Here is a 23,123-nt window from a genome sequence, read left to right as displayed (position 1 = left end):
AACATTTGTTTGTGGCGTGTATAGTAATACTACTAAAGTTACTAGGTAAGTCATCGTGGCCTAAGAGATAGGACGTCCGGTGCATTCGTGTTGAGCGATGCACCTGTGTTCGAATCCCAGGCGGGTACCAATTTTTCTAATGAATTAGGTACTCAACAAGCTCACGATTGACTTCCACGGTGAAGGAATAACATCTATACTAATATTATAAAGAGGAAAGATTTGTTTGTTTGTTTGTTTCGAATAGGCTCCGAAACTACTGGACCAATTTGAAAAATTCTTTAGAAAGAAATTCCATTAGAAGCCGACATTGTCCCTGATGAACATAGGCTACTTTTTTTTTTTTTTATGGTTTCATGTGTGTTTTAATGTTTCCGAAGCGAAGCGAGGGCGGGTCGCTAGTCGTGTAATAAACATGAAACCCGCAAAATTATAATTTGCGTAATTACTGGTGGTAGGACCTCTTGTGAGCCCGCGCGGTTAGGTACCACCACCCTGCTTATTTCAGCCGTGCAGCAGTAATGCGTTTCGGTTTGAAGGGTTGGGCAGTCGGTGTAACTATACTTGAGACCTTAGAACTTCAAGGTGGGTGGTGCATTTACATTGTAGATGTCTATGGGCTCCAATAACCACTTGACGCCAGGTGGGCGTGTGAGCTCGTTCATCCATCAATAAAAACAAAAAAAATCTTGATATGTTTTTGAGTCAACGTGGGTAGGTATCAGCAACTCACAGTTCATGTTGTGGCGTAACAGTAATACTAACGCTCGGTATGCTATTCAGTCATTAGGTAATTCAATGTGTACCTACAGTTAATTTCAGTGGAACCCGTTCTAAGAAACAAATCATATCGCGTGTCACGTTTTAACGGTATACATAAAACGGAATACCGTGAATTAAATTCAAGGTGAAATTCCTGAAACATTAGTAGGTTTTTAAATTACGCGTTGCTCATTTCGGGGAATTGCACTAATCATATAAAAGTTTGGATTATCTATTTGTGTTTGGGATTTATGGGCTTGTAATCGTTTGCTTTGTTGTAGAGCAGAACAGAAAACGAAAATGAAAATTTCATATTTGCATCGACTTTGATTCGTAACTTTTTTTTTTATTGCCTTTGTAGGCAGACGGGCATACGGCCCACCTGATGGTGAGTGGTTACCGTCGCCCATGGACTTCAGCAATGCCAGGGGCAGAGCCAAGCCGCTGCCTACCGCTTAATACTCTCCACAAGCCTCGTTTGAAGAAGGACATGTCATAGCGCTCGGGAAACACCGTGGAGGGGAAACTAAAATGACATTAGGTTTTTTTTTTTAAATTAACCAAAAATAGAACAGGAAGCCAGCCATTGATAGTCAATTATTCGATTCTTTTGAATAATATTTCACACGGTCAAGTATACAGAACTAGCAACATGGCGTATTATAATAGATAGGAAAAATATCGTATATTAAAATGGAAATTAGGAAAAGACATAAAACTGCTTGCGAATGCCGTCAATACTGATGCGTGTACCGCAGCGTACACGTGTCTTTGTATTCGACCGAAGGAAACGGAAGTCGTTGTTTAGGCGCCACGTTCTGAATCGTAAATCGGGGCTGGTAAACACGTGCTTTCGAATCGATAAAAATTGTTGCGTTCTTATTATCGTGTTATCGATTTTATTAGACATCAAATTCGGTACAATGACTTTTGAAATGAAAACCATATTAGGGATGTCATTTTTTTTTTCAAGATTCACAAGAGGCGAAAACCGAATTAAATACTATCTTAATATATAAAGCGATGTGTAATTAATAAATGTCTCTGTTCCAATAATTTTATCGAGAGGTAAAAGGCTGTTTGGTTTAAGCCACATTTTTGCAACTTTATAGGAGAGCCATTTAAAACAGTTTAAAATTTGGAAAAAGTATCATAACAAAAAAACTTCTTCGGCTATTTGAATGTAGTAAACTTAATTGAAGTTCAATTAAGAACTTCGAACTGTTGATGCTAATCTATATAGATAAATATGAAAATGCTCGGAATTAAATAAAAATGTCAATTTTGTTTTCCTTTGATGTGTCCCCGTCGGACGGATTCCTTTTGTTTGTTTTAAGTTTATTTTATACAAAAGTTTAGGTGTTTTATTTATCGATTGAGGCACTACGAAGTCTACCGGGTCAGCTAGTACTAAATAAAATGCACATTTAATTACCAAGATAAATGTCGCGTATTAAGCGGAATGTCGGTTAAACCGAAAGCCTTTCGTCCGTCGTTATAGTTATCAAAATGAATAACATGAGTTGTCAATAAAAAAATAAAATCTAATCTTGTCTCTCTAATGAACACGGACACGTTTACGATTGTAGTTCGATAACCCCGCGTTCGATACAACCTACGTATAATAAAACAATTGTTTTCGTTCTTATCGAAAGTAAATTATCGATATTGTTTATCGATAAAATAGGTCGAGCATTGTTCCATCACTTAAGATCTATTGTCTGATATGCTCGAACGCAAAAGAAAATTCTATATAGGTCTACGGTTATTCAATGATATTTTTTTTTTATAAATAATGTTTCTATGTTACTTATTGTTTGTACATAAAGTGGTTTATACTTTATAGATTACTTATGGTTATTAGTAATTAAAGTTTTTATTAGCTTGGATATAGAAGTCTTAGTGGATAAGATGCCCGGTGTACTCGTTTTTTTTTGCTTAGTTAGGTGGACCAGCTCACAGCCCACCTGGTGTTAAGTGGCTACTGGAGCCCATAGACATCTACAACGTAAATGCGCCATCCACCTTGAGATATAAGTTATAAGGTCTCAGTATAGTTACAACGGCTGCCCCGCCCTTCAAACCGAAACGCATTACTGCTTCACGGCAGAAATAGGCGGGGTGGTGGTACCTACCCATGCGGACACACAAGAGGTCCTACCACCATATCGAGCGATACGACTGTATCGGTGTTCGAATCCCGCAAGCAGGTGCCATTTTTTTCTAATGAAATACGAATTTAAATTGCGAGATTGTCTTTCAGTATGAAGGGATAACATCGTGTAGTAAAAAATATCGAAATCGCAAAAATCATAAATAGTTATTAAAAACATTTGAGACATAGACCTGAAAGTTAGCGACGTCATTCACGTTGTGATGTCTATAGTCTCCGGTAACGACTTAACAGTAGGTGGGCCGTGAGCTCGTTCACCGAAGTTAAGTTGTCAATGGAGTCAATAGAGCCCTTGACGTGACGTGAATATCAACCCATCTTGAGGCATGTCAGCGTCATTTACATTGTCATAACAGTTATCCAATCCTTTAGCCTTTGTAAAAACTACCTTTTGAATAATTAGTCTCAAGATAAATTTAAAAGCTATGTATGTAACAACAGAATTCATCACTACAGTATAATTTTATCAGAGATTAGCTGGCCCGGCAGACTTCGTAGTGCCTCAATCGATAAATAAAAGACACATCAAAGGAAAAACAAAATTGTTTGTTTTTATATAATTCCGAGCTTTTTTATATTTTCTCACCTTTTAAACCTTCCCTGGACTTCCACGAATAATTCAAGACCAAAATTAGCCAAATCGGTCCTGCCGTTCTCGAGTTTTAGCGAGACTAACGAACAGCAATTCATTTTTATAGGTATATACATACTTATATAGATTACTTTCAAACAACATCTTTATGCTTAAAATACGAGTGAGTTACTTAGACACGTTTCGCCAATTTTAAAATTCAAATCGTAGCTACCGCACCGCATTAATAATAATCATCTGGTAAAATACAGTGTAAGCCAAAAAAATGGACGCACAGGAAAAAAAAATTAGCGAATTTACGCGATATTTACGTTTCAATTCGGGAGATCCGCGTCTCCGAGACGGTTTTTGCACAAAGATGGTGTAAACACAAAAGGCGATCAGTACAAAGGCGCCGGGCAGATGTGCAGGTAAACTGGAGCAGCTGTCAAGAACAACGCGACACACGGACAGACACGGCCATTGTGGATTCTTAATTAAATTACGAGCTCTTGGATGAGATGTTGTTAAGATGTTGGGTTGAGTATTTCTGGAATATTAAAAGCGTAAACTACGGTTGTCTGCAAAAGAGATCGCTTTTAACGATAAGACCGCCTATTGTACAAATCTATCTGCTTGTTGGTTGTTTTTTTCTATGTTAATTGAGTTTTGGTTTTTTTTTTTATTGCTTAGATGGGTGGACGAACTCACAGCCCACCTGGTGTTAAGTGATTACTGGAGCCCATAGACATCTACAACGAAAATGCGCCATCCACCTTGAGATATAAGTTGTAAGGTATCAAGTGTAGCAATTAAGTACATTCTCTCTTTCCCTAAACTACGTTTCCCTCAGACAAGAAATAATACTAATACAGCAATAGTTTATTAATTCTGTATTGATTTATTTGTAATTTCCCCTTTAAATTTTTTTAGGTCAGTGCTCACTTCATAATACACAGTCTTCCACTTTTTTTTCTCGACTACCCCCTTACTTCTTTCTCTGTCGTTTTTGATATACATATCTCGTCTCTACGACCGTCATCGCTCCCATCAATAGTGTTGCCACAGGACAATCCCAAAATTATCTTAATTTCAACATTTTAAATTTTATACAATAGTTACTCTCATGTTTTTTTTTTTTTTATTGCTTAGATGGGTGGACGAGCTCACAGCCCACCTGGTGTTAAGTGGTTACTGGAGCCCATAGACATCCACAACGTAAATGCGCCACCCACCTTGAGATACAAGTTCTAAGGTCTCAAGTATAGTTATGTTGTATTTGTTATTTTAGTTATGTGTTATTTGTTCTACACACACTCATCACTTTTTATTATTATTCTCATTATCCTCTCGCAGGTCTGCTGGAAGAGATTTCTTAAAGAAATAAGCAATGCCTTTGTACATAATTTTCCTATTACTCTGTATTATGTCCTCTTTTCTGTGTGTACATAAATAAATAAATAAATTAAAAAAAAATATTTTACAACAAACCTTACAAAAGCAAATAGTAAATGTTTCAACTGACTTTTTTCCTTATGAATTAGCAGTGAAACTAATTTGTTGACACACCCGTGAACTCGCCTAGTAGAAGCTACCGACGTGATTAGAGAACCCTTTGCGTGAAGCATACGTTAATTAATATTAAAAATTGACTCTATCCACACAATATGTTTATTATGTTCTTCTTACTTCTCCATTTTTTTTAATGTACGACTTCAAAGACAGACTATTATAATATATGGCACGGTAAAAGATACAGAAAACATTTCACTTCACTTCACTTTCATATCCGATTTTTTTTTCTATTCTATTTTATTCTACACGTGCCGACTACTAACCGAAGTATCAATGTTATTTTTTATTTCTTTGTGAAAAAAAAAACAAGATGTCGCCCCGTTTTCAGCGTCCAATTGCACGGCTCGAATAGCAAGCACCAAGCGAACTCCAGTTATATGAAAACTAGTTTTTTTTTATGTCCTGCAGTGTACTGGGACAGCGGTAGTTGCAAAAAAACAGGTTAATAACCTTTTGAGACTTTTTCTGGAAGTATTTCAGTATCTTTTTGTATGCTTTAAGTAGGTATTTTGCGCTTAAAAAAACTTGGTATAAAGATTAATTACATTTTACTAAATATTTATAATTAAATTTATAATTTTTATTTAAATTTAACATATCTAGGGGTGCAAGGCAATTTGGTTTAAGCAACATTTCGCTTAATACACGACATTTATCTTTTTAATTAATGTAAATGATTGCGCATATTAACTCAATTTCGAATATTTTTGGAAATAGTACACTTTTAATGCGAAAAGACGAAATGTTTTTTCCTATATAGGACATGACTAAACCTACACAGGTTATTACGGCTTTTTGCGTGACCGGTAATGTTACTACGCCCTCACACCAGAGTCGTAGGTAAGCTTTAGGTTAAAAGCTTATTTTTAATTTATTTAGTATGAACACGGCACGGCACGCCTTGCTTTGACCGTGTTAAAAAATATAACATTTTCTTAGGCATTCGCGAGTCGCAGACACAATGAAAACAAATTTTACAGCTTCATTCCGAATTTAATATCGTCATTATATTATCGACGGGTGAAGATCTATTTGTTTTTTTTTTTGCATAGATAGGTGGACGAGCTCACAACCCACCTGGTGTTACTAGTGGTTACTAGAGCCCATAGACATCTACCACGTAAATGTCGCCACCCACCTTGAGATATGAGTTCTAAGGTAGATATGAGATATAAGTAAAAGCACCGTTAGGGGATCCGAGATGACGTGTTTTGGGCGAGGTCGACTGTTTACCATTTGGTCTGCAGGATCGGGTATGTAGTTACCGGCGGCCACGATGAGAGGGTTCTCGTGTCGTGCCGCTTTTTCGAAGTGGCGTATCGACGCCGACTGTAGATACTTACTGATGGACTCTAGGTCCAAGTCGTCGTGAAGGTGGACGTTTCTGATGAACCACAGAGCTCCGACGACTATCGTGCAAAAACGGGATTGAATGGTTTGAAGGGGTTTCAAGTTTGTGCGGGCCGCGTGAACGAGCGAACACTACACGTGGTACCTACCCGTGCGGACTCACAAGAAAACAGTCAGCAATTTGCGTCAAACTAATTTCAAATTCTGTATACAATTTATGTAAGGTCACACGAATAGCGTACGAACGAGTTCGATCTGTCTCGTTCTCGTAATTAGAAATGGTGATAAAACTGAGCGAGACGCAATTATATGCCCTAAATGGTCCTAACTCCTAACTGGATGTTGCGTTGCATTCGTTTTACCACTATTTTTAGTCGCAAAACGCAACAGAAATTACGACTTAATCGTCTTGATTGTAAAGTTAAATTCAGATTGGTAGTCATGAAATGCTTACCGGTAGCTGAGAGGTGTGATTGCTTAGATGTGTGGACGAGCTCACAGCCCACCTGGTGTTAAGTGGTTACTGGAGCCCATATACATCCACAACGTAAATGCGCCACCCACCTTGAGATACAAGTTCTAAGGTCTCAAGTACAGTTACAACGGCTGTCCCACCCTTCAAACCGAAACGCATTACTGCTTCACGGCAGAAATAGGCAGGGTGGTGGTACCCACCCGCGCGGACTCACAAGAGGTCTTACCACCAGTAAATACGCAAGTATTAATCTTGTGATGTTAAAACGGAACGGGTGATAATGAAACGAATTGCTGCGATAATGTCTGACCCTTCTAACGCAACTCGTGATTTCTTCACGGTAAAAACAGATAGCTTAATAATCATTCATCGATTGGCACTACCATAAGTTAGTGATAAGTAAAAGTATCAGTGATTCTAAGGACAATAAAACTCAATAGACCGCGTATTTTCTCAGTGACATTTGACGCGTCGCGTTCCCGCCAAAAATGATAAATCACTGCTCTGCCACATGTCCTTTAGGCCATATAATTTGTCCGTCTACAGATTATTAATTGTCCAGATTTGTTTTTTAGTACGTGACGTTTTTCTACAACACAAAAGAGGATCATACGTTGAGGCATCCAATTTTAATGGTTTTTTTTTCTAATGCCTTGATGGGATGGACGAGCTCAGGGCCCGGCTGGTGTTAAGTCGTTATCGGAGCCCATAGACATCTACAGCATAAATGCTGCCGCTCATCCCGAGACATTAGTTATACGTATTTATGGTGATACCTGCCCATGCGGGCTCACTAGACGCCCTACCACCAGCAAGAAAATAAAAAAAAACTCATTTTTTTTTGTTATTTATTCCAAAGTCATAAATAACAATACAGTAAAATACAATAAGCGTGTGTAGTGCAATAAGGTGAGGTCAGTAATGTACGTTTTTGTTACGACCTCATTCAGTGAGGTCATCTCCATTGTAACGGAGACGTTGTATGATGAAGCGTGACAGTCGTTTTTATCTCGTAATTACTGAATTGTAATTATTGTGAAGGTTCTTTACGAAGTAATTACTACTTACACGGGTTTAATGTACGGGTAGCAATTTTGAAAAAATGACTTTCGTATTTGTCACAAGTGGCCCATGGCTCATTTGATAAGAAGTGGTCAACAGGGCTCGTATATATTGTGAATATCTCCATCTGCCATCCATCGTTGGGACCAACCCTTCCTAGGATTCCGCGATGACCACACTTAGAAAAAAAACTTCAAACCAGAATTCAAACAATGATTGCTTTGCGGCAGTAATAGCAGTATTTTTATTGATTGATTTTTTTGCGTGATGATTAATCCCACAGTCCTTTTGTTTTTGTGGTTACCGGCGCCTATGGGCATCACTACATGAATGAACCTCCACCTATCTTGAAACATGAGGTCAAAACAGGTAGGGCGGTAGTGCATACCCGTGTGAAAATTTTACTGTAATGTTATTGTTTTTGCATTTCAAGAAATATTTTTGCTATAGGTACTATGAAATGAAATGAAATGCGTTTATTTCAGGCAACTTAAGCCCATAACATATCACATACAATTACATAATATTGAAATCAGGATAAAATTAAATTAAAATTGCAATTTATCAGAATTATTAAAAAGAATAAAAATAAATAAAAATCAAGTCAATCAAATGTCAACTACTAATATAAAATTAAATTAAAATAAAATTTAATAAAGGTAATAGATCACCTACTCACAAACAATGCAAGGTTAGGTCTAACCGAATAAATATTTGTCTTCCTGTCCACCCACTGAAAAAATGAACCTTGATCATAAACCTTGGCTAAACGGCATAAGGATGAAGGTGTCTGAAGTTATAAGCTTCGAAAACACGCCTATGTAATTTGTGTCAATTTTACAAAATCAGACAAAGCAAAGACAATATTCCCTCAAAACACAATGTTTCAAAAGAAAACGTCCTGCCCTGAAATAAGGTGTTTGTAATCAGATCACCGCGCCGCCCATCGGCTCCAATTTGTAAGTCAAAACCATCCAGGTAGGACCTCTTGTTTACCGGTAGTAGAACCTCTTGTTTAATGGTGGTAGGACCTCTTGTTTACTGGTAGTAGGACCTCTTGTTTACTGGTGGTAGGACCTCTTTTTTACTGGTGGTAGGACCTCTTGTGAGTCCGCACAGGTAGGTACCATCACCCTGCGTTTCGTTTGAAAGGGTGAGGCAGCCGTTGTATACTGAGACCTTAGAACTTATATCTCAAGGTGGGTAGCGCATTTACGTTGTATATATCTATGGGCTCCGGTAACCACTTAACACCAGGTGGGCTGTGAGCTCGTCCACCCAAATAAGCAATAAATAAAAATGCAGAAGCACACATAAAAATCGTCAAAATCGGTTCTTCCCTTTAGGAGTTCAACGATAAAACCAGTTCAAAGTCATTAAACAAATCTATGTATGTTAATTAACTCAAGCGACTGATTGATGTAATTCAAAACAATATTAAAGTCAGCACTTAGCGGTGTGCAATACTCAGTAATTTGATATTGCATCGCAAACGTTATGGGAATCAAACGTTTGTTTTCCCACTAATCTTTACTCTGAAACTAAAGCGAATTGAGAGAACTCTCGGTTTAGTCAGGGGCTCCCAAACTTATTTTGTCTATTGCCCACTTTGAGAATAAATTATTTTTGAACGCCCCCCTTTTTTTCACCTAATTAAAAACCACTATAGCGAGAGCTAAGTCGATATCTAAAGAGTCCTCTTGGATGAAATTACAAATCTCCTCCCAAGCCTTTCCAGAACGCCCCCTTTTTTTTCTGGGTTTTTTACCTCCCTCCTTTAGGCCTGCAGCAAGGGGGCGTTATCGCTCACTTTGAGAAAGGTTGGTTTAGTGTAAAAGTCGCCGCGAAATATTGAGTGTATGCGAATCAATATGGTAGGTAAACAAGATTATTTGTATATATCCACTTCCTCGCCCCGTCTTCTTCATTACTGAGGGGTCGTTGTTCAACCTATGTGAGATTATTTTTTCTTGAAGGATTCCCCTCCGACTGTATTTATCCTTGGCTTTACATACGTCATGTAGCTCCAAGTTGAGAGTTGAACGAATCTGGTCGGACTATCTTTACTGGTGTTAGGACCTCTTGTGTGTCCTCACGGGTAGGTACAACCGCCCTGCCTATTTCTGCCGTGAAGCAGTAATGCGTTTCGGTTTGAAGGGCGGGGCAGCCGTTGTAACTATACTGAGACCTTAAAACTTATATCTCAAGGTGGGTGGCGCATTTAGGTTGTAGATGTTTATGGGCTCCAGTAAACACTTAACACCAGGTGGGCTGTGAGCTCGTCCATCGAGCCGTTACATCAAAATACTAATCAGATTGACACATTCACGTATTATTATATAAGTAACAAGGCGATAAATCTTCTTTCAATTGCATTAGAGATCATGACACTAATATTAAGAGAAAAAGAACTATATGAAACCGAAGTAAAGTCGATTTTGGCAAAAATATTTCCTCCTCTGTGCATGCCAACTGCCTAGCTATTAGAAACAGTAGGAATTGTCAGTTTCCGCGACGGAAGGATAGTATCAGATGTGTCGATGATCCTCATGCGTTTTATTGCTTTAAATGGGTTGCCCAGATCACTGTCCAACTGGAAAAAAGAAGTTGACGTTAGGTGGCTGTCCCACCCATGGAACCCATGATAGTCTGGTGGTAGAACCAGACACCAGATAATAGTACATACAGGAAAGCAACGTCTTGAACGTGTTATGATTGTGTTAATACAACCGTCATATGTCATGATGCAATTTTGTAGTTTTACCGACGGAGAAAGCGAAGATCTTCCCCCGAGCTGGTTAAATATCACTCAGTAGACCGACGGTCCAAATGTTGTTGTTCGGAACTTGTATATATGCAAGCTTATCTTGAAAATATCGTGAGCGAGATTCAGGCATTTGTGTATGATGGCTCACGCCAAACAATCATGGCTTAACGAGATTTGAAGATGAAAGAAATTGAATATGTAAACAAGCATTTTAATGAACCAAAACAACAAACCCTCCCGTTAAACGAAATAAAATGTATTAACTTTATAACAGCACCGACAAAACTAGCATTTAATAAGCACTTAAACAGGATAAAGGTGGGTTCGTACGTATAATTTGTTCAAAAGTTCCCCCCACAGCGAAACTCTGATTTAAGGCAACCCGTTTACATTGAAGAGTCGTTTCGCACGAGCGCTGTGTACAGCCCAAAAAAACGCTAGAATACTTTACGTATGACGCGAACTTATCGCATTTTGTTTGTTGATTAATATGATTATATAGAGTCCTGTAGATATTAAGAATTATTATTAAATATGAGGCTTATATTGCAAAACATTTAAATATTATTGTTTATTAGTTGCTCAATTGACTGTTTTTAAAGTCACATGACTACGCCACGTGACCGGTCAAGAGGGGATAGCTGACTGAGATATATTTAAAAGTGTATGCAGGCGGTCAGAAGAGGGCAGTTGAATAAGATACATCAATGTAAAATTGGCAGATTAAATCAGAGTGTGAATAAAGTTTGTCTGTTGTTCTTTCAACTATCCCATAGACACAGCCCACTGAGTTTCTCGTCGGATCTTCTCAGTGGGTCGCGATCCCGATCCGGTGGTAGATCCTGCGAAGCACTGCTCTTGCTAGGGCTAGTGCTAGCAAATTCTCTCAGGTTTGCGTGGCCCGTGAGCTCAACTACCCGTAGCGGGAATATCCTCTTAGGGTACCAGCGAAATGATAGGAAAAAAAAATTATTCAAACATTAAATTAGTTAAGTATCTCTAGATTTTTCTTGTCGAACCATTTGATGAACTAAGATTTCTTACCTTTGCCACACCTTTGCTATAAATTTTATGTTATTATATAAAAAATAAGACTTATTCAAGTTTATATCTGTTAGGATGTGCATAATTAGAAACAGTTTAGCTGGTAAAAACTACTTTTATATTTTTACTAGGTGACTCGGCAAACTTCGAAGTGCCTCAATCGATAAAATACCTAAACTTTTGTATAAAATAAACTTAAAACAAACGAAAGGAATCGTCCGACGGAGGACACATCAAAGGAAAAACAAAATTGTTATTTTTATTTAATTCAGAGCATTTTCATATTAATTATCTACCGTTTAAACCTTCTTTGGACTTCCACAAATAATTCAAGACCAAAATTAGCCAAATCGGTCCAGCCGTTCTCGAGTTTTAGCGAGACTAACGAACAGCAACTCATTGTTATATATAAAGATAATTTAAATGAATATCACACATTAATAGCGTAACTAAGGACTCACGACTGATTAGTTCGCATTCAATCATAGATGCGCTGCTCACATTACTTTGCCGTATTAACAGTTTCCGTCGTGCAACATTTAAGTTTTATATAAATTAATGCAAAATTTACATTTGAGCGCTCTACGGAATATACGTATATAAAAATAAAATAATTAACGTTTGGTACAAAAGCGGCGTTCCTTAAATCCATTCAGAGCGCATACACAAAAGTTTATTGATAAACTTTTTTTTACGACCGATCCACATTTGACATGTTTTATTGAACATGACATTACAGGCTCACATTGTACATTGTCTTTTATCTATATATTAATACGTGAAGCAAAAACTTTGTATCCCTTTTTACAAAAATTGCGCGGACGGAGGCGTATGAAAGGACAATGCACAAAAGTGGGCCAACTTTATGTCAAAACTATTTGTACTTGAAAAACGATGCCTTATTTTTTCACGTTGTTTAGTTTATGTATCAACATTTCTTTCAACCTGGCATTGTATTCCAAAAAAATAAATTACTTATTTGATAACATCCCAAAACTATCCATGCCATAGTTTTTCAATTCGCCAATAGGCAAAGGGCTTAGCCCATACAGCCTTATAGCAAACCCATATGCTGTCAAACGAAAAAGTTGTTTGTGACTTGAACAACAAATTAAAAAAAAATAGCTAATGCTTATAATTCACAGGCTTCTTAGTTTATTTTTGTTCAATTCAATATTTATATATTGTAATAATAATTATGACTTAAAACCATGAATTATTTAATATTTTTAGATATTAATGATTCCATTAGTAAAAATATCAATAGCCTACCATTACTCTATTCATATTATATCAGAGAGTTTTGGCAGCAATCCGAGTGAAGCGTCACTTGAATTTTTATTTTAATGTTTTTTTAATAGTTTATTGTGTAATTTGTATTATTTGTATTTGTAATATTGTGTATAAAAGGTCTGCGTAAACTCATGCTCAGTCAATGTGGTATTCGTCGAGTTGACGTCAAAACTCCCAAAAAGCAATAAAAAGAGATACACCGGCTTTTTACTGACATAAAAAATATATAACTTCGACAGACTAGGCTGTATAGGCTACGCTCTTTGCCTGCTTATTGGTGAATTTAAAAACAACAACAACAATATCGTTGCCGGCTTCCGGATTTTCATTTCATTTTATTATTATTATGAGGATATAATAATAATAAAATGTACGTAAGGGCTTATTTCTACCAACATTAACCACAATTTACTTATTGAATACTGTAAATAATGATGAGAGCGATTATTGATTTCGAAGAAAACAATTAACAACTTAATTTTAGCTGCAGAAAAAAACAGCTTTCTCTTAAACCTGGGTGAGAATATAAAAATCGTTTTTTGAATATGAAACGATATTTCTTTGTCTATCAAACTAAGTTAAAACCATCATGACAGGACAACTTTTTTTAGGGTCCCAAACGCCCACAGAAAATGGGCATTGTCCTTTCCACACTTATAGAGAATATAGAGAAGAAGTGCACAATGCTAATATATTTTTTAAATAATGCATAAAAGATACATTAAATCAATAAAGAAAACATTACACACACTACATACCATGTATTTGACGCACACACGCATGCTATTAATTGTCAAACTTTTGTTCTTGACGTCTGCGGTAAAATTGAGAATACATTAAATATTGTTTGTCTTTAATAGTGTAGCCTTGGCAAAATTTGTGATTATAGAAGTATAAAATACAATTATAATAGTGTAAAAATCTATTATACGATTCCAATTAATTATAGTCGAATTTCGACTACTGCGGGACCTCTAATTATAATAAACGTTTGATACAAAAGCGGCGTTCGTTAAATCCATTCGGAACACTTTTTTTTTACGACCGATCCACATTTGACATGTTTTATTGAACATGACATTACAGGCTCACATTGTAAATTGTCTCTTATTCATTTAAGAACTCGATCATTACACTGTTTGCACACAATCGGAGTCGTGACGTCTCGATGTTGGCCACTAAGGCCGGGCTGGTGATGATTTAAAATAGAAAAAGAAATAGTTGAAAAATATCGTTGAGACGCGAGAAGTTCTAAATCTAAATTTATCGATATTAAAATACTTCAAAATACCTATTCGCTGGTAATCTAAGAGGCTATTCCAGATACGCGTGGACGGATAGGTGAGATCACGGGCTCAACCTGAGAGAATTTGCTTACACTAGTCCAAGCCAAACCCAAGAGTTGTGCTTTGCAGAACCTACCACCGAATTCCGGTGAGAAACTCAATCGGCTGTGTCTATGGGTATGTTGTTTTTACATCTCCCATGCAAACTAAAAAAGAAACACACTTTAAGCTTTGTATATGTATTGTAAAAGCAGACGCGAAATATTGTAAAAAAAAATAGCAATCATCCCTCAAACAGCATCTTAAGTAAACAGTCTTTAACAATTAGATTGGTTTACATTAAAAGTGCAATTTTTAAATGGTGTTAACTTCAAGGAACAAATCTAACATTAAAACAAAACTCACAAGTCACGGCAAGTCAAATCGAAGAACAGCTACAAGCTACAACGTACCTTGACGTAAAAATATCAAAAGAGCTTAATAACATCCAATAGTGCATGATCATGTCAATCGGTAAACACTTTTGAAGTGAAAACTTCTTTAGAATCGTTGTGATTTCAAACCGAATGCAACGGAAAAAACGACAGGTAAGAGACACAAATACAAAAATGTGTAGGATGAAAGCCAGCAAAGAATGAGACAGAAATATACATACTATTTAATACAGCGCCATCTGTGAGATTTTTTAATACTAACGTGTGTATGAAAGCTCTTGTAGTGAATTTTAATTTAGGATTATACGTGAAATTAAAATATCAATTCACAGAGGGCGCTACCTTACAATTATTTACTAATGACAAAATTTTACATATACTTAAGACGTTTAGGATAATTGTATTTTAATTTTGGAAGATTTCACTTCTACCACGTGTGAATTGCACACATTTTGTTTTTTTTTTTATTCATATCATTTTATACTTGAAGTCTCAGTACTTTCTGTTGGTAGATCAGTAGTTTCGCGTTATCCACACACTAAGCCACCTACTGTTATACAATATATCATGAGAACTATGATAATATCGTCCGTTGGTCTGTCATTACATAGAGGGCTTACCCATAGAAACAGCCCACTGAGTTTCTCGCCGGATCATCTCAGTGGGTCGCGTTTCCGATCCGGTGGTAGATTCTGCGAAGCACTGCTCTTGCTGGGGTCAGTTTTAGCAGCACTCCGGTTTGAGCCCCGTGAGCTCGCCTACTAGTTAAGGCTACGCTGAAATAGCCGCTCAAGGCTAACAACTTAGATAGGAAAAAAAAAGCGGGCTGTGGTAAGCTTAAAATAAAATAAATTATCTCGCTGGTTTAATGGCCCGTTCACAACTCGCTGGACTGTGACAAATGACGAGTTCCATTGTGCAGAGCGGCGAGCACGTGCTAACTTCTCAAAAGGTTTTTTTCACTCGAAAGTTTCAGAAAATTTTGTGTCTTTGGAAATAACGTTTTATGATTGACTATTTTATTGGTCACTCATCGACCATTTCAATATAGAGAGTTTATTGAATGTTTCGTAATCGTAAATATTAGTAAATAAGGAAAAGTTTGCTATAGTATTTATGTTGGTTAAAGTATCACGCTGCTAATTTCTACGGCGTAGCAGTATTGCATTCCGGTCTGAAGGGAGAGACAGATGACAGTAAAATAAATCGATGGACATAATTGACGTCCGAGAACTAGGTGCTATTTTTGCCTATCTGGATTGTTTTTAAAATTTAATTGTCATTGTTAACAATAGCGGTAATTGGAGCCTACAGACGTGAACCATGTCAATGCCACCGCCCACCTTCAGACACGAGTTCTAAATCTCAGTTTTCAGTACGGCTGATCCAACCTTCAAACCGTATTACTGCTTCATGGCAGAAATAGTACTTACCACCAGTGTTGTATCTTTGCGGCATTTGGATGTTAAATGTCTAAATTCACCATTGTAAATATATTAGCATTATTACTCTTATCGGCGGAGGCTTTTTATTTCTAGCTCTCTATTATTTAAAGACATAATTATGGCCTCTTTATTGTGTATCGAATTTAACGATTTTTTTTAATTATTAATCTTAGAAGTATTTTTATGTAAATTTATTAAGATACTAGCTTTTGCCCGCGACTCCGTCCGCGTGGAATAGTTACTTTGGCATAACGCTAAATTTTACCGCCACTTCATTTTCTATAGAAAATGTAAATATTTTTGAATTATAGAATGTTAATAAAGGAGCTATTTAAATCCCTATTTTGAAACATTATTTATTGGTGCTCCACTTGTAATGGCCTTACCGTGATGTTATATAGCCTATAATAGACTTTCTCAATAAATGGGCTATCTAACACTGAACGATTTTTTCTAATCGGACCAGTTATTACTGAGATTAGCGCGAAAAATCCCAAACAGCTAAAACTATAGTCAATTGGATTGGATATTGACGTGACCGTCGGTAATACAGTGCAACGGTATTACAGTACTCAGGATTGCAACTTCATTACTGGACCGGTAGATGGCGTTGAAGAAGCTAGATTTTGGGATTTTTTGAAATTTTTTTTATTTTTCGTAAAAAAAATTTTTTTTTTTCTTAATAAAAAGTATCCTATGTTACTTCTACCTTACCTCCAAGAATATGTGTTCAAAGTTTCATGATGATCGGTTGAGTCGTTTTCGCGTGAAAGCGTAACAAACAAACTTACATTCACATTTATATATTAGTAGGGAAAACACCGTCCATGCTAGTTTGCTTATTCCTCTCCCTGCAAGGTTGCCTGGAAGAGACCACTTTCAGCGATAAGGCCGCCAATTTATGTCACCGTCTATTATTTGTTGTCTACTCTGTACATGTGGTGTTAAATAAAGAGTTATATTATTATTAGAACCGAATTGGAAATAAAGTGTCAGCTGTGTCTAAATTCGTGCTTTATCGTTCAACGAAGGATTGTTACGCATTCTTTGTCTGACGCTCAACGCGTTTTTTCAATAAACGCTAAAAACATTACCGTAAAACGACTTTTTTTTTTTCCTACCAATATCATAGCCTTGAGAGGCTATTTCAGCTTCGCCCTAACGTTTGTAGGTGAGCTCGCGGGGCTCAACCGGAGAGTTGCTAACACTGACCCTAGCAAGAGCAGTGCTTCGCAGAATCTACCACCGGATCGGAAACGCGACCCACTGAGAAGATCCGGCGAGAAACTCAGTGGGCTGTGTCTATGGGTTAGTTCGCTCGTCGAGCCCTTCGTCGCAAGCGACGAGTTCGACGAGGACGGTGACCGGGGTTATTTAGCAGAAACCACATATTCATACAAAGTTTGGCCATAAACACGTTTTCTACACTAAAAATACACAATTCTGCATAAAATATATAGGCATTAGTCAACATAATAAATAATACAAATAGACTAAAAGATGCATTGAGAAATAAATAAAAAATTACGTTAGGTATTTAAAAGTTTGTCTTTTGATATTCCGAACATCAATATGATAAATAATTTACTTTTGTATATTTTTTATAGGTAAAGAAGTTTTAGTTTTTTATACTGAAGTCTTTCTACACTAGTTGCACTCAGCACGTGTACTGAGCGTAGCAGCCGATTTCAATAAATCATCTTATATATTTTAAAAGAATAACTGCTAGCGCCATCTATTGCCATCTATTAACAGTTTTAATAACTAAAATATTTAATCTAATGTGATTTAGTCTATTAATAGAACATTTTGATCAAGTCATTCCAGTTATCATCAATCGCAATCTAATATGCTTTAATTTTGTTGTTAAATTGGTGAACGTAATTTAATTCACTTCGCTTCTTTTCAGATTCTTTTGTAAACAGTCAAGAATGGACGGCAGCAAGGGGCGTCACAGAGTTAAGAGTCGGTGTTTTGGGATCACCCGATAGTGGAAAATCAGCCTTAGTGCATCGATACCTAACTGGAGCTTACATGCAAGAAGAAAGCCCTGAAGGTACTATTTTTTCAATTAACTTAGTTTATACTTTAAGAAAATTTTATATTACTGCCATCTACCCAAAATGTGTAGAACTAAAATTTGAAGAGCATTTGTTTCACTGCTTATCGCTAGATGGCGTTAAACCAGCTTTAATGCTATCGAAAGGGGACACTAGATGTCGCTCTACTCCACAACATATTTAAGCACGCCCAACAGATGGCACAAGAATATTTTTTAAGTAACAAATATTATCTAGGTTCATCGACCTTATTGAGCCCCGTTGATAGACGTCAGCTTTACAATATTTGTGCGTGGGTTTTGTATCTGATACGTTTATTTGACGTTCGATGAGCCAAATGCGTATTCACACAAACTAGACAAACTTGTTCACCTGTATTTGAGACTGTCACTAAACAAACATTAATAGCAGTAATAAAATGTAGGATTTTGTGTTAATTTTAATATTTACCTTCGCTCGGGCATTTGAACAATATTGAGACATGGCTGATGTTTATTGCCGTGGACTTTTATTTAAGATAAATTGAATTAGAAAAAATAATTGTTATGGTCTTTTATTTTAAGTGATTTGTCTATTCTTATTATTTAAATATGATGTTACTAAATAATAGCTATGATAAAGAAAAAAATTAAGTTGACGGTTATATGCTTTATTGCCTTTGTGAGGGTTCTAATGAATCCTAAAAAGATCGCATCGCAAAGAGAAGAGACTCTAAATTTAAGAAATGTAGAAATTTATTTTTAAAAGAATTAAACTGGACAAAAGGGTGAAATAATTTTATTTTAATAAATTAGGATGTTCTGCCAAATTAATAAAATTGTTGCAATGTTATCACCGGTCCTTGATATGTGGACGAATTTTTGAGGTTATCCAACGTCTTGATGATGGTGAAAATTACATTGAAAGGTTCGGTAAATGTAAATAGGTCAAGCTAGTGAAAGTTGGTTTTTTTTTTCGAGGAGGATTGACTTGGCAGTGCTCGGTGGACTGATTGTGCCACCAGCACTGTTGAAGTCCAAACGTCAGTGTCCACGGACCCTGGTAAGTCAACTCTAAGGCAGTTGACTAACCCTCCCACCGGTGCCATTCAAGAATATCTTACATCACACTAATATTATAAACGCGAAAGTTTGTAAGAGTGTATGGACATATGTTTGTTATTCTTTCACGCAAAAACTACCGAATGGATTTACATGAAAAATAACATTTAGGCTATAATTTATAAAGTTATAGTGGTAATTACTTAACTAGATGATGACCGAGCTTTGCTCTGTTTTTTTTTTTGATAACGCCATCTTTTGTCTTTAAAGCGGTTAGTTGCCCTCAATTAAGAAAAATTGTATTATTACGCGCCAATACATCTCGGGAAGAGTTGATTATTGAAAATACGAATAAAACAACATTTTCTGAAAATAAATCGTAGCTAGATCGATTTATCGCCCCCGAAATCCCCTGTATACTAAATTTTATGAAAATCGTTGGAGCCGTTTCCCAGATTCAGATATATATATATATATATACAAGAATTGCTCGTTTAAAGGTATAAGATAACAATAAGCGTCCAGTAAGTAGAAAAAAATCAACTATCTGCGAGGCGATCTGGCGTACGCCGCAAAAACTGTTGGAATCACACGTATATAATGTAAAATGGAAATTTTTATCTTAAACAGTCCTACAAAAAAGACTGCGAAAGCATATATCTATCTTTAATGTGTATATCAGTTATCCCCCAAATTGTGAATGGAATTTAAGAACAGGAACGATTAGATTTTTTGTTTGTTACATTTTTTATTTATTGTGTTTGTTACTGTCAGAACCAGATTTGTATAAAAGATAATTCATTAGGATCAATAATAAACTACAGTTCCCGAAGCGAAGCCTACCCGGTCGCTAGAACATAATATGCTCTGAGGAACTGTTCGAGATGATACCGGCATCTCGTTTTTACCATTACACCGCCCGCCACTAGAGTAGAGTTCATCCATACTACTTGGAGCCACTGCGGTCATCCACAGTGCGTTTCCAGAGGTCTTTTTTGCCATCCGGCTATGGAATGAGCTCCCCTCCACGGTGTTTTTCCGAGCGCTATGACATTTCCTTCTTCAAACGAGGCTTGTGGAGAGTATTAAGCGGTAGGTAGCGGCTTGGTTCTGCCCTTGGTATTGCTGAAGTCCATGGGCGACGGTAACCACTCACCATCAGGTGGGCTGTATGCTCGACTGCCTACAAGGGCAATCAAAAATAATAATTATAAAACGCTTATTTGCAGCACCAAATTAGTACGATTTCTTTTCTAGGAGGTCGCTTCAAGAAGGAAGTCATCATAGACGGTCACAGCTATCTCCTGCTGATCAGAGATGAAGGCGGACCACCAGAGATGCAGGTTAGTTTCAAAACTTAGCGCTATCATTATTATTATCACTGCTCGTAGACATCGCCATCAGCGGCAATCTAATTATTAGTAGTGAATGTTAAAAATGGTATTTTAATAAATTATGTAAAATTAATAATCCGCGAAATAGTACTCTGCTGGTTTTTTGGCTAGGACATTACAGTTATTCAACTAGATTGATTCAACGGTCCATGTCTTAAAGTGGATGGTTGCATTCAAGTTGTGATGCCTATTTTCTCCGGGAACAATAAAGCGACAGGTGAATCGTCGAAGCACCCACAAAATTCTATCACGCACGTCATAAATAGTGAATTGTTTATGTCAGAGAGAATTAATTATAAGTAAGTTAAAAAAAAAACTTCTGAGGTGTCAAGGGACACCCGGATGGAACGAAGTTCCTTTCGATTAATTAGTGAAGGAATTGTAATTTTTTTTTTACTCATTACGCGGACCAATCGGATACGAGCAATGTCACGCGATAAGCGCCTACACGTTGATTGGTCAGAATGACGGATCTAAAAAGTGTCGTGACAACTTTTCGTAAGAATTTTTCCGTTTAGCCCCCTTTCACAACCCGCGATAAGGAACTTCGTTCCAATAATAATGACACGTTACTATAGAACCTTTTTTACATTCATCAAATCGAAAAAAATATATTTCCAATCCACACACCTGAAACTTTTTATTGTCGTTCGCCTCCCCCATATGAAAATCAATAATTTAACAGCGAGCAATTGTTTTATCGTCGTCACACGAACAGTTAATGAATGTCTCCGTGGTTAGTTTCGAAAATATGAAATTAGTATATATTTTTTGCTACCGAATCATTTTTAGCTTAAAGGATTAACTTCACGCGGACCGGTAGGTGAGCTCACGGGCTCAACCTGAGAGAATTTGCTAATACTAGCTCTAGCAAGAGCAGTGCTTCGCTGAATCTTTACTGGTGGTAGGACATCTTGTGAGTCCACGCGGGTAGGTACCACCACCCAGCTTATTTCTGCCGTAAAGCAGTAATGCGTTTCGGTTTAAAGGGTGGGGCAACCTTTGTAATTATACTTGAGACCTTAGAACTTATATCTCAAGGTGGGTGGCAAATTTACGTTGTAGATGTCTGTGAACTCTAGTAACCACTTAACACTAGGTGGGCTGTGAGATCGTCCATCCATCTAAGCAATAAAAATAAAACAAACACGAACAGTTAATGAAAGTTTAAAGGAATAATTTCGAAAACATGAAATTAGTACCTTTTTTCCCTGCCTAGTTTTTAGTGACCTAAGAGGCTATTCCAACTTCGCGCGGACGGGTAGGTGAGCTCACGGGGCTCAAACCTGATGACGTTGCTAACACGAACCCTAGCAAGAGCCGTGCTTCGCAGAATCTACCACCGGATCGGAAACGCGACCCACTGAGAAGATCCGGCGAGAAACTCAGTGGGCTGTATCTGGGAGTTAATTTACTCGTCGAGCCCTTCGTCGCAAGCGACGGGTTCGACGAGAACGGTGACCGGTGCTTGAAGTACCTAGAAGCACCGTTAGTGGATCGGGAGGATCCGATATGACGTGTTTTGGGCGACGTCGACTGCTTTCCATTCTGTCCGCAGGATTGGGAATTATCTTTTCTGCAGTGATGCAATCTTCAAGTCTCAAGATGGGCAGCAACATTTAAACCGTGATCTTCACGTGTTCCAGTTACCACTTTTCAGATGGGCATCAGCATGGTCAGGAGCACATGCATTCCGCCCCTAGGCAACAGTAACTTTTGAAATTTGATTTCTTTTTTTTTCCTACCTATGCTGATAGTCTTGAGAGGCTATTTCAGCTTTACCCTTACGTGTAGGTGAGCTCACGGGGCTCAAACCGGAGTGGTGCTAACACTGGCCCTAGCAAGAGCAGTGCTTCGCAGAATCTACCACCGGATCGGAAACGCGACCCACTGAGAAGATCCGGCGAGAAACTCAGTGGGCTGTGTCTGTGGGTTGAAATTTGTAATTAGTACTATTAGCATCAAAAGTGCTTTACTCAATTTTCGTTTTTACAATCATATTACAAATTAATTTTCAAAAACTATAATCAAAATTATGACCGCCGAGTACCGAGCTTTTATAAGGCTTACTCGATGCATTGATAAAGTGACTGTGCATCTAATGGTACCTGATTTTATTGAATAGCACAATAAATAACTAGGCATGCAGCTAATCGTCACGTGTCTGTATACATCTCAGAACCATAACGATTGAAGTATATACACTTATGTATGTATGTATATACGACCAATTGTTTCGAAGCGTTCTTCTGTGAATTGTAAGAAGTCTGAAAATTCCAGCGACTGATCTAGATTACAATAGGTCATCATTATCGGTGCGCTTAGAGTTTTCAGGCCATATCAGACTTAGGTACATATCTTTGCGCTGTATTTTTATATCTTATCATTCCAA

At 37.2% G+C, this 23,123-nt stretch overlaps 2 protein-coding genes across 5 annotated transcripts in view; one reads left to right on the top strand and one right to left on the bottom strand.

Annotated features, from left to right (window-relative positions):
* Positions 1-23,123, top strand: part of LOC101737456 (centaurin-gamma-1A) — a 303,411-nt gene that overhangs the window by 225,982 nt on the left and 54,306 nt on the right. For 2 of the 4 annotated variants that reach the window (XM_038012838.2, XM_062670221.1), the window contains exons 2-3: positions 18,147-18,293; positions 20,598-20,680. In XM_038012838.2, the coding sequence (XP_037868766.1) occupies positions 18,147-18,293; positions 20,598-20,680 (230 nt within the window). Of the gene's footprint in view, positions 1-18,146; positions 18,294-20,594; positions 20,681-23,123 lie in introns of all 4 variants that reach the window. The other 2 variants (XM_038012836.2, XM_038012839.2) reach the window with 1 other exon arrangement.
* Positions 1-23,123, bottom strand: part of NimB (nimrod B) — a 660,573-nt gene that overhangs the window by 597,709 nt on the left and 39,741 nt on the right. The window lies entirely within an intron of this gene.

Source organism: Bombyx mori, chromosome 9 (assembly GCF_030269925.1).
Source record: "Bombyx mori chromosome 9, ASM3026992v2".
NCBI classification, from domain to species: domain Eukaryota; kingdom Metazoa; phylum Arthropoda; class Insecta; order Lepidoptera; family Bombycidae; genus Bombyx; species Bombyx mori.
The sequence above is the reverse complement of the archived record's forward strand: the minus strand, read 5'-3'. Positions and strand labels throughout refer to the sequence as shown.